Source organism: Phalaenopsis equestris, unplaced genomic scaffold (assembly GCF_001263595.1).
Source record: "Phalaenopsis equestris unplaced genomic scaffold, ASM126359v1 Scaffold211163, whole genome shotgun sequence".
Taxonomy (NCBI): domain Eukaryota; kingdom Viridiplantae; phylum Streptophyta; class Magnoliopsida; order Asparagales; family Orchidaceae; genus Phalaenopsis; species Phalaenopsis equestris.
In genome coordinates this window covers 31,541-47,048 of record NW_018230188.1, presented here as the reverse complement: position 1 = coordinate 47,048, position 15,508 = coordinate 31,541, and the positions used below count along the sequence as shown (strand labels likewise).

Genomic DNA, 15,508 nt, shown 5'->3' with positions numbered 1-15,508 from the left:
TATATATATATATATATATATTATATTTAAAACACCAAAGTGCCGTGTATGTAAATTTCCCTTAATGTAATGTTAGACATTCGAGTTATATGCATATTACATATGAATATGAATCTTTAAGTGCTAGATATATAAATACATTCAAATTATGTAGTGTATATAAATGCACCATATATATATATATATAAGCGATAATTAAGGGAATTGAGAGCCAAAATATTAATTTACAATACCAAACTGAAATAGGAGAGTAGCAAACCACAGCTTAAAGAGTTACAGTGACAATGATTCTGAAAGGCGAGCCGCGGCAGAAGATTGGTTCATCTGCTGAATCAGTTCTCGCTCGAGCACGAAGCACATCGTTCTCATCGTCTATTATAGCTGCAGCTAACAGCGTGCACTCTCCCGGCACCAGAAAATACAGCGAAAAAGGATGCACCAACTCCTCCAGGGGAGGGATCTCCAAACTGATTCCACTCAGGATACCAGCCCATAGAACGGTCGCGTTATCGCCCTCAATGCAATTATCCCCAGCCACATCTCTGCAATTGATACTAAGGCTCATTTGGATCAACTCCCTCGTGTTGTTGCGAATCAGAACTTCGATGTCAGTCATTTCATGTACTGATATAGAACTCTGGTGCAATGCTTAAATCACATCACTATGCACAATTTTTGAAGCATCAGCGATATTTTCTGTTTTAGATCTCCCATTGGTTAACCTGAATCCAAAAGTTAAAGGATCCGGAAGCAATATATCCATTACTGAAGTCTGCAAAGCTGCCTGGACTGCATCCTTAATGTTCAACTCACCCGAACTATTTCGCCCTGATCGCCATCTTACTTTTATTTTTGAAACCAAGTTGGAAACTGAAGCGGCTAACTCGGCCTTCGTATTCCGCTCCGCAAAACTCGAAGATTTGCTTACAAAAGCAGTGCTTTTTAGATCTTTAGCGAACAAGGAATTATCGAGAACAGGTAGCTTAAAGTGCTCGAGCGGTACCAACACACGCGCAGAGCAGTTGTGGTCGATTCTGGTCTTCGGGCACCCAAATTCAGCGGTGTCGAACTGGACTGAAACATTAACGTCAAACACAACATCGGTTGGATTTGATAACTCGAGTTCGAGAAGCCGTAGCTCCAACTTCCTCTGTATGGATCAATCTTAACCAAACTATCAATTCTACTATGAGCAGTAATCTCTTCAGCATCACTTTCGTTAAGGGAAACACGCTGCGGAACGGCAACGCTAACACGTGCGGGAATTTCCATCGAAAATAAGCGAGCCTTTACGAAACGCAATCCCTGTACGACACCAACATGCAATGGAACAACCAAGCGCCTTCCTGGAGATACAGATGGTTCGCTGGAATAGAATTCATCCGTATGTGATATTGGCCCAGCACAGTGGATAACTAAGAAAGGATTGCTGCTTTCCGTAGACACACCCCTCGTAGCACCAGAAGTGTTCTTGCCAGGATCATGACCAGAATCTGCCAAACTAAGCTTCCATGCCTTTATAGTCACTATAAAGCTAACCTCTGCACCAGGTTTCAAAGGTAGCGCTGAATTTAAACTTTCATGCGCAATAGAGGTAACAGAATTTTGATTCCTCCCTGATAATGATATATGTGGTTGTTCGATTGGCACTGTTCCAGCATTTGTTAGACGAATCCGAATATCACGAATTTCACCTTCATACAAAATCATTGCACCATCTCCCCCTACAGCATAAGAAACTAGTAGCGGCAAAGGCGATATCACCGTAATATTTGGGACGACAACATTTTTCAGTTTGACTGAACCACAGCATCTGAAAGGATCAGAAAGAACAAGGCCTTGTGCAGCTCCAAGAAGCAAGTCATCAACATCTCTGAATAGATGTTCTGTGATGACGCCGAAACAGTGTACGATGCATCCAGGAATTGAAACAGGGCCTATCTTTGTTGGAATTCCTGATAACAAAACAACTTTGGCTGTGTTTGGTGGAAGATTTACTCTGACAGGAAATGCATCGAAGTTCCCAGAATGAATTGAAAGATAGATGCTCTCCACCGATAACTCAAACGCACAGGGATTGGCCAATTCCACCAGAACTTGATCTGGTTCCCCAACGATCCAATTTAACTCGAGCTTATTACTGTCAGTTGTACCGCCCTTGCTGAAAGGTGTGTAAATAAATGGTCCTGAAGGAGCTGAATCAGTCCACCAATCATTTTTGGCTGGGTTTCTCTTAATTATCTCCATTTGAGAGGGATGCATTCGAAAGGAATGCAATCTTATGAAAGGAAGAACCGGATCAGCACATCGTGTTCCAGATCGAAGTCTGTCTGCAGAATTTGCAAGTGAGCTTGCAAGACCACTCTGTCCGGCAGGTGTGATGAGCGGATAAAAAGATCTTAGAAGACGAGCTGCTGCACTCCATGCAGCAAGGGGATCCCCAGCACGAACCGAGGACATTAATATCTCCCTCAAAACAACCATTTGCAGAGTGCTCCATTGAGATTCAAACAAGGAAATTATGGACTGATATATATATATATATATATATATATATATATAAACATGTGATCGATGTGAATGAGTAGGTAATATTTAAAAAAGAAATCAAATGCCTCTAAATTTTACTTTGGAAGTTGAAATTTTTAATGTTTGGGGGTTGGATTTTATGGGACCATTTATACCTTTATTTAAAAATATACATATATTAATTGCAGTAGACTATGAATCAAAGTGGATTGAAGCAATAACCTTACCTCGATGTGATGGTGCTTGGAGTGTTTCAAGATTTTTAATTAAAAATATTTTTACAAGATATGAAATGCCGAGAGTAATCATTACCGATGAAGGATCTCATTTTAGGAAAAAAATTAAAATATTGGTAGAAAAGTATTATACATAGGTTTGCAACTGTTTATTATCCTAGACTAGTGGTATAGCTGAAGTATCTAATCGTGAAATTAAAAGAATTAAAAAAAAACTGTAAATTCTAATAAAATGGATTGGTCTGCTAGATTAGATGCTGCATTATGGGCTTACAGGACAGCTTATAAAACACCCATAAGAATGTCCCCATATAGATTAATTTTTTGAAGACTTGTCACTTACCAGCTAGAATTGGAACATAAAGCATTTTGGGCTATTAAAGAATTTAATTTTAATTTAAGGATGCCGGAGAATTGAAGCATAAAGCTTATTGGGCTATTAAGGAGTTTAATTTAAATTTAAAAGATGTTGGTGAGAAAAAATTGTTGCAACTGAATGAAGCATGAAGCTTATTTAAAAGATGTTGGTAAGTGAATGAAGCTTTATGCTTCAATTCACTTACCAGTAGAATTGAAGCATAAAGCTTATTGGGCTATTAAGGAGTTTAATTTAAATTTAAAAGATGTTGGTGAGAAAAAATTGTTGCAACTGAATGAGCTTGAAGAAATTAAGAATAAATCTTATGATAATGCTAGGATATTTAAAGAGAAAATGAAAGAATGACATGATTTAAAGATAATAAAAAGGGAATTGAGCCTGGATAAAAAGTCTCACTATACAATACAAGATTGAAATTATTCCCTAGAAAACTTAAGTCTAGGTGGACAGAGCCATTCACTGTTGTAAGAGTATACCCATATAGAGTTGTTAATATTGAAGATCCCAAAATTGGAAAGTTATTTAAAGTAAATGGGCACATACTGAAGCCATATTTTGATGGTAAAAGGCTAAATTTTAAAAAGACTATAATGTTGAGTCATCCAGGGTAAAGACTGGGAATGTTTGGCTGACAACATTAAACCAAGCACTTTGTGAGAGACAACCCATTGTTATTTTTGTTAATGATGCGAATTTGTTTTTATAAGTAGTATTATATATATCTATATTTATGCTCTCTTTATGAATTCCGTGTACTTGGGAGACTTACATATTAAGAAAATACATTAAACCATCTTTAATTGCTGAATTATATGAAAAATTTGAGAGTTATTTGGATTTAAAGCAAAACAGTGTAAAAATATGAAGTGGCATCAGAGGTGGTAGAATTGGCGCCAAAGGCGCCATTTTACAGAGAGCTGACGTCAGAAGTGCCGCGGTTACCGAGATGGATTTGGAAGATACTAAAGGCGATTTTGGGCAATTTTTGTCAAATTTTCTTCCTAGTAACTCCCAAAATCTGTATTTTGGAGTTATTTAAAAGTGGACATAGAAAAGGAAGTCACCATTTTCAAATCCTATGGCTTCCAACTCCAAAGAAACTTCTAGATATGAAATTTTCAATAAAAGAAAGTTCATCAATTTCAATGCATAGAAGTTATATAATCAAGTTATTGTGAAGAAGAGATTAATCAAGAAACGAAGATTTGTGAATTGATGATTCAAAACACCAAATACTCGAAAGGATGAGATTACTGTGCAAAGATGCTGGTAAGTCTTATGTTGTACCACTGCTGCAGTAGTCATTCCTGTGGTAAAAGAGTTCTATGCTAGTCTTTATGGAATTAACCAGGGAGTCGTCTATGTTCGAGGCAGGTGGGTATTGTTTAATCCTTCAAGAATAAATGACATGTTTATGATTGAAAGCGTCCCGATTTGTAATTATGCCAATTTTGTCCCTACAAGAGATAACATGGATGAAGTCTATCGATTCCTTATTGATAAAGATGCAAATTGGGAGACATGAGATAATGCAAATGTAAGTTTTTCTTCATCATTATTGAATCCTGCATCAAGAAAATGACATTTCTTTATTTCATCTAAACTTCTTCCTACCTTGAAAATCAGTAAAGTGACCAAAGAAAGTGTCATCTTGAATTATTGTATTCAGAGTGGAAGACCTATTGATGTGGCTGCTTTAATTGTAAAATATGTTTTGGGTTTGATTATAAATGGACCGACTTATGGGCTGGGACATCCAGTCAAAAATTTCTTATGAAAGTTGGGAAAAAGTGCTTCTCCCAAGGAAAGTGTCATCTTGAATTATTGTATTCAGAGTGGAAGACCTATTGATGTGGCTGCTTTAATTGTAAAATATGTTTTGGGTTTGATTATAAATGGACCAACTTATGGGCCGGAACATCCAGTAAAAAATTCCTTCTGAAAGTTGGGAAAAGTGCTTCTCCCTTCAAAGTTGCAACTGCATAGGAAATGGGGAGGAAGAAATGGGGAGGAAAATAATATGAAAAATAATATGAACATTCTTATTGATCAATCATCTCAAAATTCATCTCCTATTCAGCCCTGCTTTCCTTATAGTTCACATGAATTTTTGAAAAGAATAAAGAAGTTGGAGAAAGAGGTACAAAATATTATAAATTCAATTGGAAACATTTCTCATATATTTGAGCATTTGGATTAGATGATGAATGAACAATTCAAAATACCAAGCACATAGAAGAAGGTATGGTGCATATGTTTAAGAAAAAATGCTTGGGTTAAAGAAGATTTGATAGACAAATTTCCTCACCGACCTTTTTATAACTTATACGTTCACTACCAATCCATGGGAAATATTCAAGAAGATGAAAGTGATGAAGATGTTTAAACCCTCTAAAGTATATAATTCGTAATTATGAGTGCATTTGTGTGTTATATGTTTGTGTTGGATTTCCTTTTTTTTCATTGTTGAACTTTTAATGTGACATATGTTAAGTATTTGATATTTTGTCTTCAGTGTTAGTTTTTGTGGTGTGATTTCAACGCTAAATTTGATGTATTGGTTTGAAAATGTTGGTTTGTAATTGTGTGTATTATATATATAAATTTGAGTTTTGTGTTGTTTGTGAAAATATATTGTTGGAAGATTGTTTAATATGAGTATTAGTGTTAATTTAAGTTAATTAGAGGTTGGTTTGGTTTGGTATATATAACATATTTTAAAAGAAAAATGAAATCTGAATATATGGCACCAGTTTTCCAAAAACACCCAAATTTCCTTAAAACCGCAAAAATCCACTATAAAACCCCATTTTTATTGCTTAGGTCATCTCCTACCTCTAGATTAAGGCCAAAACTCAACTTAGGGCTTGCTATTTCTTGGATTTGAGGAGATTTGAAGGATAAAAAGTTTTAAATTTCATATTCCCTTGGTAAGAGCCATTTTAACTTAGAAATCTTTTATTTTCACCATAGATTTTTCCTACATTATGGAAATATAAAAATTTGATGTTTTTTCCAAGAAGCTTAAGAAGAACCCATGGTGAAAAGTTTCTTACCAAGTATTCCTATTTTTGGAGTCTGTTTATGATATTGTGAATCTATTTGGGATTTTATGTTAATTTATTTAAAAATTGCTATGGCTCCAGTAGTGAAAAGAGGAAAAATTTCGGGAGGTTTTGATGCGAGACAATTTATTAATTTGAGGCTCAGTGTAATTATGTTACTCAAATGGGTACAAGAAAATTAATTCAGAAGCGTGCATTCTCAAACCCAGGAGGAGACATTGAAAGGTTGATCATTGCTCGGAATTGGAAAATTTTTTGCTACTACACCACAGTAACAATTGTTCCTATTGTTTGTGAATTTTATGCCAGTCTTTGGGTGACTTCTAATTAGCACGTTTATGTTAGAGGTAAACATATTGAATTTACTTGAGAAATGATCGATGTACTATATAGGCTGCGGAATCAATTTCATTGAGAGTATTCTGCATTTGTGATGTCTGATTCATCACTTGATGAAGTAATTGCCTATCTTTTGCTTGATGAAGTAATTGCCTATCTTACTGATGGAAGGGGAGAATGGAAAATTAAGAATAATCACAAAGTAAATTTCTCAACTTTCATGTTAAATGTGCAATCTAAAGCATGACATTACTTTATTTATGCGAAACAATTTCCATCTAATAACCTTAGCGAAGTAACCAAATAGAAAGCAATATTGAATTTTTGCATACAACAAATGAAGGTTGTTGATATTGGTGCTCTCATTCTACATAATGCTCAGAGTATTGCGAGGAGTGGAACCTCTAGTGGTTTAGGTTATCTTGCCCTAAATTTCACCTTATGTGAACAATCAGGAGTAGAGTTTAATAAGGATGAAGAAATGTTACAGCCACTTAAACCTATTGGGAAACCCACCGATCATAAATTTGAGTGATTTGCTGGATCTAGAGTTGGAAGTAGAGATAGACCTTCTACATCAGCAATAGGACCATCTAATTCCAATACTATTTAACTTGAAAATATTATGGAACAACTAATGATTCAACAATCATATATAGTAACAATGCAGAACAAAATAGATGGTTTGGAATCAAGGAATGCTCATAATGATGATTATCAACAAAGAAGAGTACAATATGATATTGCATATCAAGAGGCTATGATTAGATATCTTAGGGGTGATCATACTGTAAAATTTCCTACATGCCCCAATATTATGCCTTATGTGCAAGAAAACTTTAAAGATTTTGAAGAGGAAGAAGAAGAGGAGGAAGATGATGAATGATGATTTGTTGGGGTTTATCTGTTTTCATTTGTTGTTGTTATGATTTGGACAATTTATGTGTTTTTATGTGGTATTATAAAACTTTTTTGTGTGTATAGATGTAAATTGTAGTTTTTTATTTTAGCATTGTTTATTTCTTTAATTTATTGTGTATGTTTTTAATTCACATTTTCTTAGCAAATCCTTTTGATATATTATGTTTCATTTAATGCTTTAAAGCCCGTAATTTTAAAATTGGTACCTACAATGTGTCAGAGCCAAGTTGCATGTTCAAAACGCTTTACAGGTTAGTCTTAATTTTATACATTTACTATTTTCTTTCCTCCTACAATTTATTTTTTGTACTACATGGTTTACTTATTATTAAAAAAACATAAGTTTGGGGGAAAGAAAATATTTTATTTTAGAAAAGAAGTAAACTAAATTTTATTTGTCCATAATTAGCTATATTTTAAAAAATAATAATTTAACATGACCTTTGGTATTAGAAACTAACTTTAGATAACTATGCTTTTGTTTTTAAATATTATAGAAAATTTAAACAAAAAATTTTAATAATGAAGGCCAATTCTAGAGCTAAGATATTTAGTATGAAAGGATAAGACTATGCTTTTTCTATTTAAAGTAAAGAAAATTGTATTTTTGAAGTATTAAGAATCTTAGAGTTTCATATAAGAAGAAAAGAATTAGACTTTATAAAAAATATTCAAAGCTAATATGAATTTATAAAGTGAAGGATAGTAAGAAGTTTCTAACATCAAGAAGAGGATAGTGAAGTTCAAAATTATTAAAGGCTATCCAGATATAGTAATCCTCACATGAAAAAAAAATAAAAGAAAAGAAAGCATTGAAAATAATCCTAAATAAAAAGAAAAGAAAAAAAAAGAAAAATATGTAAGGAGAAGCTTGAGTAGATGCCTAATCTGAATCAACTTAATGAAAAAGGTTTTATTACATTTTATAGACTTGTATTTGAATATTAGCATCCTTACTAATAAAGTTTTCATGAAATTCTTTTTCATATGGACATTCTAAGTATCTTTGATATGACAAATTACAGTTCTTCTTGAAATGAATAGAGAGTCAGAAATCTTAAACTTCACCACTAGGTACTCTTATACTTTTAGTTTTAACCGAAGTTATTAAAAATTCTTCTTGAAATGAATGGAGACTCAAAAATCTTAGACTTGACCACTAGGTGTTCTTATACTTTTAGTTTTAACCAAAGTTATTAAAAGTTTTTCTTAAGTTATACTATTATATTTATTAAACTAAATTATAGAAGTTTATATGTTAATATCTACCATAAACCATATTTTTATGTAGTAAAAGAATCACTTGAGGATAATTGACATTTAAGTTTTGGGGATTTTGATACACAAAAAAATATGCAATTTTATGGATACATTTTATGGTTAAATTTTGTGATATTACACTTTAAAGAAGGGCATTTTCATGTTTTGTAAGAAGGGCTTTTGTGATATTACACTTTAAAGAAGGGCATTTTCATGTTTTGTTGCAGGTATATTGATTTTAGGCATTTGGAGCAAAAAGGAGCAAAAATGAAGAAATTTGGCGTCAAAATGCAGATTTTCAGCATCCCGGTGCCAGAGGCGCCATGTTACAGAGAAGAGGCGCTAGAGGCGCCCGAATCCAGAGAACAACGTAAAACTCCAATAAACTGGTGCAAGAGACACTAGAACAGACATAGGAGACAAATTAAGACGGATTGTGGTAGTTATTGACTATTTTTGAGAGGTTCTAGAAGGCTCCAAGTAATTCAAATGACCCATGAAGTGATTCAATGCATATAGACACTTTGGAAAGGCTCTTGAATGAAGAGATATGTCTGTGGATGAAGGGATTTGTCTCTTGATGTAAAGAGGTGTGCCTCTTGGAAAAAAGAGAGGGAACTTTGAATTCCTTTGAAGACGAGGCTGGCGCCCCAAATTAAAAGAGTAGTCTAAGAGGTCTTTGAGTGGTGTTTATGTGAGAGGTGAGAGTGAGTGGCATGTGGTGGTGTGAAGAGTTGGCGTGAGAAGTTTTGAGAGTAGAGTTAGGTTTCGGAGAGGATTTTCTTCTAGAGTTGTAAAAGGAGAAAAAAAGGTGACAGTAAATAGGTGAAAGAGGTGCCAGAATCTCAAGAGGTGCCAGAATCTCAAGAGGAGTGTTGAACTCCAGAATCTTCAAGCAAACTTCAAGGGATTTGACTGAGGAGTGTAAGATAAATTGTGTTTGTTCCTTTGTTTGTTTTGTAAACTTGATTTTATATATAAAATCCATGCTTTGTCGTATCCTTCTCATTAATTCTGAGTAGTCTTCTTTATCCTTCTCCCTACAATGAGATATGGTTTTGTGAAGAATTAATATTGTTGTGCAAGGTTTTAAATGTCAATAAATTATGATGATTTGAACTTTGATCTTCATTTACTTTTTGATCTGACAAATTAAAATGTTAAAAGTTGTTGAGAAACATAATATCCAAAAGGGTTATGCTTTCTACAACAAGGTAAGAGTCACACTTAATTTTATGAGTGAGAATGTAATCTATGAGATTGAGTGCAAATAAATAGAGAAATATATTTTGATGGGCGTAGAATTGGAGATTTTAGGGTGACAGACTAAAATCACCAATTTGGTCCAGTTGCTTGGAAACTAAAGCGAGATTATTAGCCATCAGGGGAGGGAGAAGTGGGAGCTAGTTTCCTCTAAACCTAACCACAGATTTAGGACCAAACTCTGGATTGACCAATATTCTTTATGCACTTGACAGATGATAAAGAATATGATTGCTCCTATTTGGCAGAATATATTTATATATATAATTTTAAATGATTTTAATTACTTCACTAACCATAATCTCATTGTAAAGTGGAAGGATTCTTTCTTAAATTTTAACTCTTCGTTACAATACTTTGTTTAGTCTTAGTAAGTTTAAATTTGAATTTTAAAAATAGCTTAGTTAACTTAGTTCTTTTAGCTACATTTCATTTAGCATACACATTTCATTTAGCATACATTTAGCATACATTAATTTACTTTAGATTTATTTTTCTTACTTAAGTTTTTATAGTTTAAATATTGTGTTTTACATTATAATCATAAGAATTTCCATCTCCCTATGAGATACATATACTTGCATAATTGTTAGGTTTAGTAGCTTAAAGATTTGAAAATATAAAATTATTTATACTGAAGTGATTTTTATTATGATTTATCTGCATATTTATTAATTGTGTTTCCATGTGTGTGTTGCAGTATTGAAATATATTTACAACGCATACACAAAAACATTGCATCAGTACCAAACACAGAAAAGTCATCCATAATGACCTTTATATTGTATGAGTCATGTCAGAGACCATGTAGGGCTGGAAAGTGGTTGTCACATTGCATAGTCCAAATATCATCCATCTAAAATTAAAATTCCCATAGAAGCTAGTGAAGGTGGTCTTTTCCAGGTCTTTAGGGGCTATGGGATTTGGTTGTATCCTGAATATCCATCTAAGAAGCAATAGAAAGGATGCTCTGCTAACCTATCAAACATTTGGTTAAGAAAAGGCAGGGGAAAATGGTCATTCCTAGTAGCGGCATTCAACTTCTTATAGTTAATGCAGGTCCTTCATCCTGTAACAACCCTTGTGGGATCAACTCATTCTTTTCATTCTCCACAACTAAAAACCCCATTTATTTAGTACACAATGAATTGGAATAATCCAAGCACTATCGGATATGTGGTAGATAATTCCTGCATCAAGCCACTTTAAAGTCTCCTTCTTTACTACCTCCTTAAGGATGGGATTCAGTCGCCTCTATGCGTCAACTCTAGGCACATGTCTCTCTTACATCAGAATTTTATGCATACACAAAGATGGGCTTATTCCTTTGACGTCAACTATGGTCCACTAAAATGCCCTCTTAAACTCTCTCAGCACCCTCATAAGTTTGTCCTCTTGCTCCACAGTCAAGTCCACAGATATGATTAAAGGTACAGTCAAAGGCTCTTCTAGGTAGGCATACTTCAGGTGAGTATGAAGGGCTTTCAATTCCATATTCAGAGCTACCTCTGTGGATGGTGGTAGGGGCTTGATGTGCAAAGTCAAGTATAAGGGTTCAAACCTCTCCATGAACCTCTTAGAGTCACCCTCTATAAGTAGAGCATATTCAACACTAGATTTGTCTGTCTCATCCTCAAACACCTCTTGCTTTGCTGGGTCATCTTCCAAAGTTTTAGAAAATTGGCTAGTCACCTCCTCATCAACTAAGTCAATTTTAAAGCAATGATCATCACCTGGATCATGGGGGAATCTCATAGTCTTCATGATATCAAATTTTTCCTCTTCATCATTCACCCTTATGGTAAATTTCCTTTATTGTACATTGATCATTGCCTTATCGGTGGCTAAGAAGGGTCTTCCTAAACTTAGAGGAATCTCCTTGTCCTCCTCCATGTCCAAGACTAAAAAATCAACAGGGAATATGAAGCTTCTTACTTTAATCAACCCATCCTTAATGATACTCAAAGGAATGACTAAGGATTAGTAAGCTAAATGTAAGGTCAGGGTGGGTGGGTGGGTGTAGCCTCTTTCAGTTTAAGTCTTTTAAAAATTAATAGTGACATCAAATTAATTCTAGCTCCCCAATCACAAAGGTCCCTCCTAACAAATTTATCTCATTTGGTGCATGGGATAGTGAAACTACTGGGGTCCTTCATCTTTTTAGGTAACTTCTTTTGCAAAATTGCACTACATTCTTTTGTTAATGCCACTATCTCTCCATTCTCTAATTTCTTCATCTAAGTAAGCACATCATTCTTGAATTTGGCATAACTAGGCATTTGTTCTAAGGCTTCACCTAAAGCAATGTTTGTGGTTAACTTTGGGAAGACCTCTAAAAATATAGAAAATTATTGATCCAATTTTTTTATGCAACCTCTGAGGTAATGAGAGTGGCAGTCTCTTAGGTTCTTTCTTCTGTGGGGTTTTGGGTTTTTCAATTTCCTCAGTTGGTCTTTCCTCCTCTTTTTCAAACTCAGATTCCACATTTATGTGGGTGTTCAAAACTCTCAGAGTTTCATCTAACTCCCTACCACTCCTTAATTTTACACCTTAAATTTGCTTCTTCCTTTTCGCATTGGGGTTTACTTCAGTGTTACTAAGGAGTGCTCCAAGGGTCCTATGGTGAGATCCTATGGTTAAAACAATTCATTGGTTACCCCAATTATCCCTTAATGTTCTTAATTATTATCCTATGACTTTGTGTTATCAAATGTAATTATCTCACTAACTTATACAAAGTGGCTAGCTTTTGATTCTGATTTGGTTTGAATCCAAAGAGTTGGGTTGAAATTTTGACTAAATGGTTATGTGATCCTCCCCCTTAATATTCTTGGTTATTATTGTTCCACTAAAGGTTAGTGTGTTGTTTCCATCAAGGATTGTATGTATTTGAATTTGGGTTGTTGGCCTAGTTTTGGTTTTCTATGGCTTTCAAGGCTTCTAAGGCTGAGGTGTTAGGGTCTATCAAAGTTTCATCACTAAAATTTTCTACCTGGGGTGGGACCTGTATGTAATTCACAGATTTTAAAATTTCTTAGACATGAAAGAAACTTGTTAGGTAAGTTATTCAGGACATCATATTCATGCACATTAGCTACCTTTTTGGGTTGCACTCTCTCAGTAGGCCATTAAAATCTATTGATGGCCATCACCTCAATCAAGTTATATGCCTCCTCATAAGGTTTAAACATTAGTGAAACTTCTACAGCGGCATCTATAAGGGACCTAAGGGAACCTACAAGTCCATTATAAAAGGTTTTGATGATTATTTAGTTGGGTCAGGCATGGTGGTGACACCTCCTAAGTAACAAATTAAATCACTCCTATGCCTCATAAATAGTTTCTCCCTCAAATTATGAAAATGATGTGATGTCATTCCTAAGTTTTGGTAGCTTGGAAGGAGGGAAATACTTGGTTAGAAATTTCTAGGCTAAATCATTCCAAGTGGTGATAGATCCTGGGGCTAAAGAGTTTGGCCACACTTGGGCTCTATCCTAAAGGGAAAATGAAAAAAATTTTTAGCCTAACAACAATGGGGACACTATTATACCTAATTGTGGAACATAGTTCTAAAAAGTTTGCTAAGTCTAGATGAGGCCTTCAATGGGTCCCCTCTAACTGGTTTTGCTGAATCATTTTAAATTATGACAGGTCTTAATTGAAAGGTATTGCCATATACTATAGGGTAATTTATATTCATATGAATCTTCTCAACAATGAGGTTGCAAAATCTCTAAATGGTCCCATGGTTGGGTCAAGATGGTGACTGTTGACCGTAATTTTGGTGAGGTCTTTCCTTCCTCTTAGTGCTTAAGATCTAGCCATAGGACTTTCCTTTTGACTATCCTAGAAGACTAGAGATGGATCCCACCTACATAAAAATTCAAACCACCTCCTAGCTCTCTTTGAAACCCTACATGGATGTTCATAAACCTCCAGCACTTAGAAGGTTGAGATCAGAGGATTCACGGATGAGTTCCAATAGGAATGTTGAACATAGGACAACCCTGGGTGGCTAGGGTTTGGTCTCTCACACACTCAAGCACATCAAAATTCCCTACTTGTCCTAAAACCCTGAAATCTACACTCATTGAACCTTTTTCCATTTTCTCTTTTGGAAACTCACATAGATGATCCCAAGCCTCTTACCTTTGGTTGAGATGGCTAGGACCAATATGTGAAGGTTCATAAAGGAGTTTCCATTCGACAAGACTTGGTTGCAAGGTGGTTAAGTGTGATCATGACCCATGACCAAATACCCCTAAACCTTAAACCCACAAAAAAACCCAATTTTGCCAAAATTTACCAAAATTACCAAAATACCCTTAAAACACTAAATTTCCAAAAGTTGCTCAAATCCTCAAATTCTCTCCAAAAATCATGACAAACCATTTCAAACTACCCAAATTGAACCTAACACCACAAATTTCAAAAAAATCCCAAAATACCCCCCAAATTTGCAAAAATTACCAAAATACCTTCATATCCAAAAAATTCCCAAAACCTCCAAAATAATTCTAAACCTCCTCTAAACCAATCCCAACCACCCAATGGGTCCAATTTGACTAAATTGACCAATTTTTGCCAAAATCCCAATTTTTCCCCTAAATTCTCCAAAATCTCTAAAATTACTCCAAAATTTTTTAAAATACACAAATTCACTCTAAATGTCTCCAAAATCAATTTAAATCACCCAATGTCTTCAATTATGCCCAAATCCACCAAAATTGCCTAATTTTCCCAAATTTCCCCTAAAGGCCGAAAACCCCTAATTTGCACCCAATTGATCAAATTAACCCCCAATTTTTATCCAATTCACTCCTAACCTACCCAATTTCAATCAAAACCAAGCCTAATTTGATTAGACCATGGTTAATGTCAATTTAAATACTTCATTCATATTTTAAAAGCCCATACCTATATGCATTTTCAAAAGCCCATGACATTGATTATAAAAGGACTAAATTGAGCCCACATGACATAAAATTATTTCCTCATTATCCCATTTTAATTTAAATGTTCATCATGGGCATCATAAAAATCATACCATGCAGGAGCTTTTATCCAAATTAGGCATGATAAAATCTTCTCCCCAAAAATTTCATAAAAATGAATTCCTTTTTGCATGAAAGTTCCCCATGGCATCATACATGGCATGCCATGTCCTGTAAAGCCTTCCATTGACATCACATAGTCAAAATTGCCAAAAAAATGATAAAAAGAGGTGACCACTCTCTCTCTCTCTCTCTCTCTCCTTTACTTGGACTTTCCCTCTTCCATGCAACAATTAAACCTTTGCCTTATGACTAAACTGACCATTTGACCTCACCTAAACCTTCTTTAGGGTTAGTCCAAGCACCCTAACCATTCTGAGATCAGGTCTAATCACTTGACCAAGAGTTTAAATCCAACCAAGATCACTTAGCCTAAACCCCATTTTTCCCTTTATCTTCACATTGGAGCTTACCTAAAACCAAATTGAGCTGACCACTCAGTCCCACTAACTTTCATGAGCT

General features: G+C 34.7%; 1 protein-coding gene across 1 annotated transcript; it reads right to left on the bottom strand.

Moving 5' to 3' along the window:
* Window positions 1-221: 221 nt before the first annotated feature.
* LOC110036816 (trafficking protein particle complex II-specific subunit 120 homolog) lies at window positions 222-11,756 on the bottom strand. The gene is given in 3 exon segments (XM_020741349.1): window positions 222-1,140; window positions 1,143-2,526; window positions 11,370-11,756. Coding segments are annotated over 3 exon segments (2,646 nt in total). The 3' UTR covers window positions 222-265.
* Window positions 11,757-15,508: the final 3,752 nt, after the last annotated feature.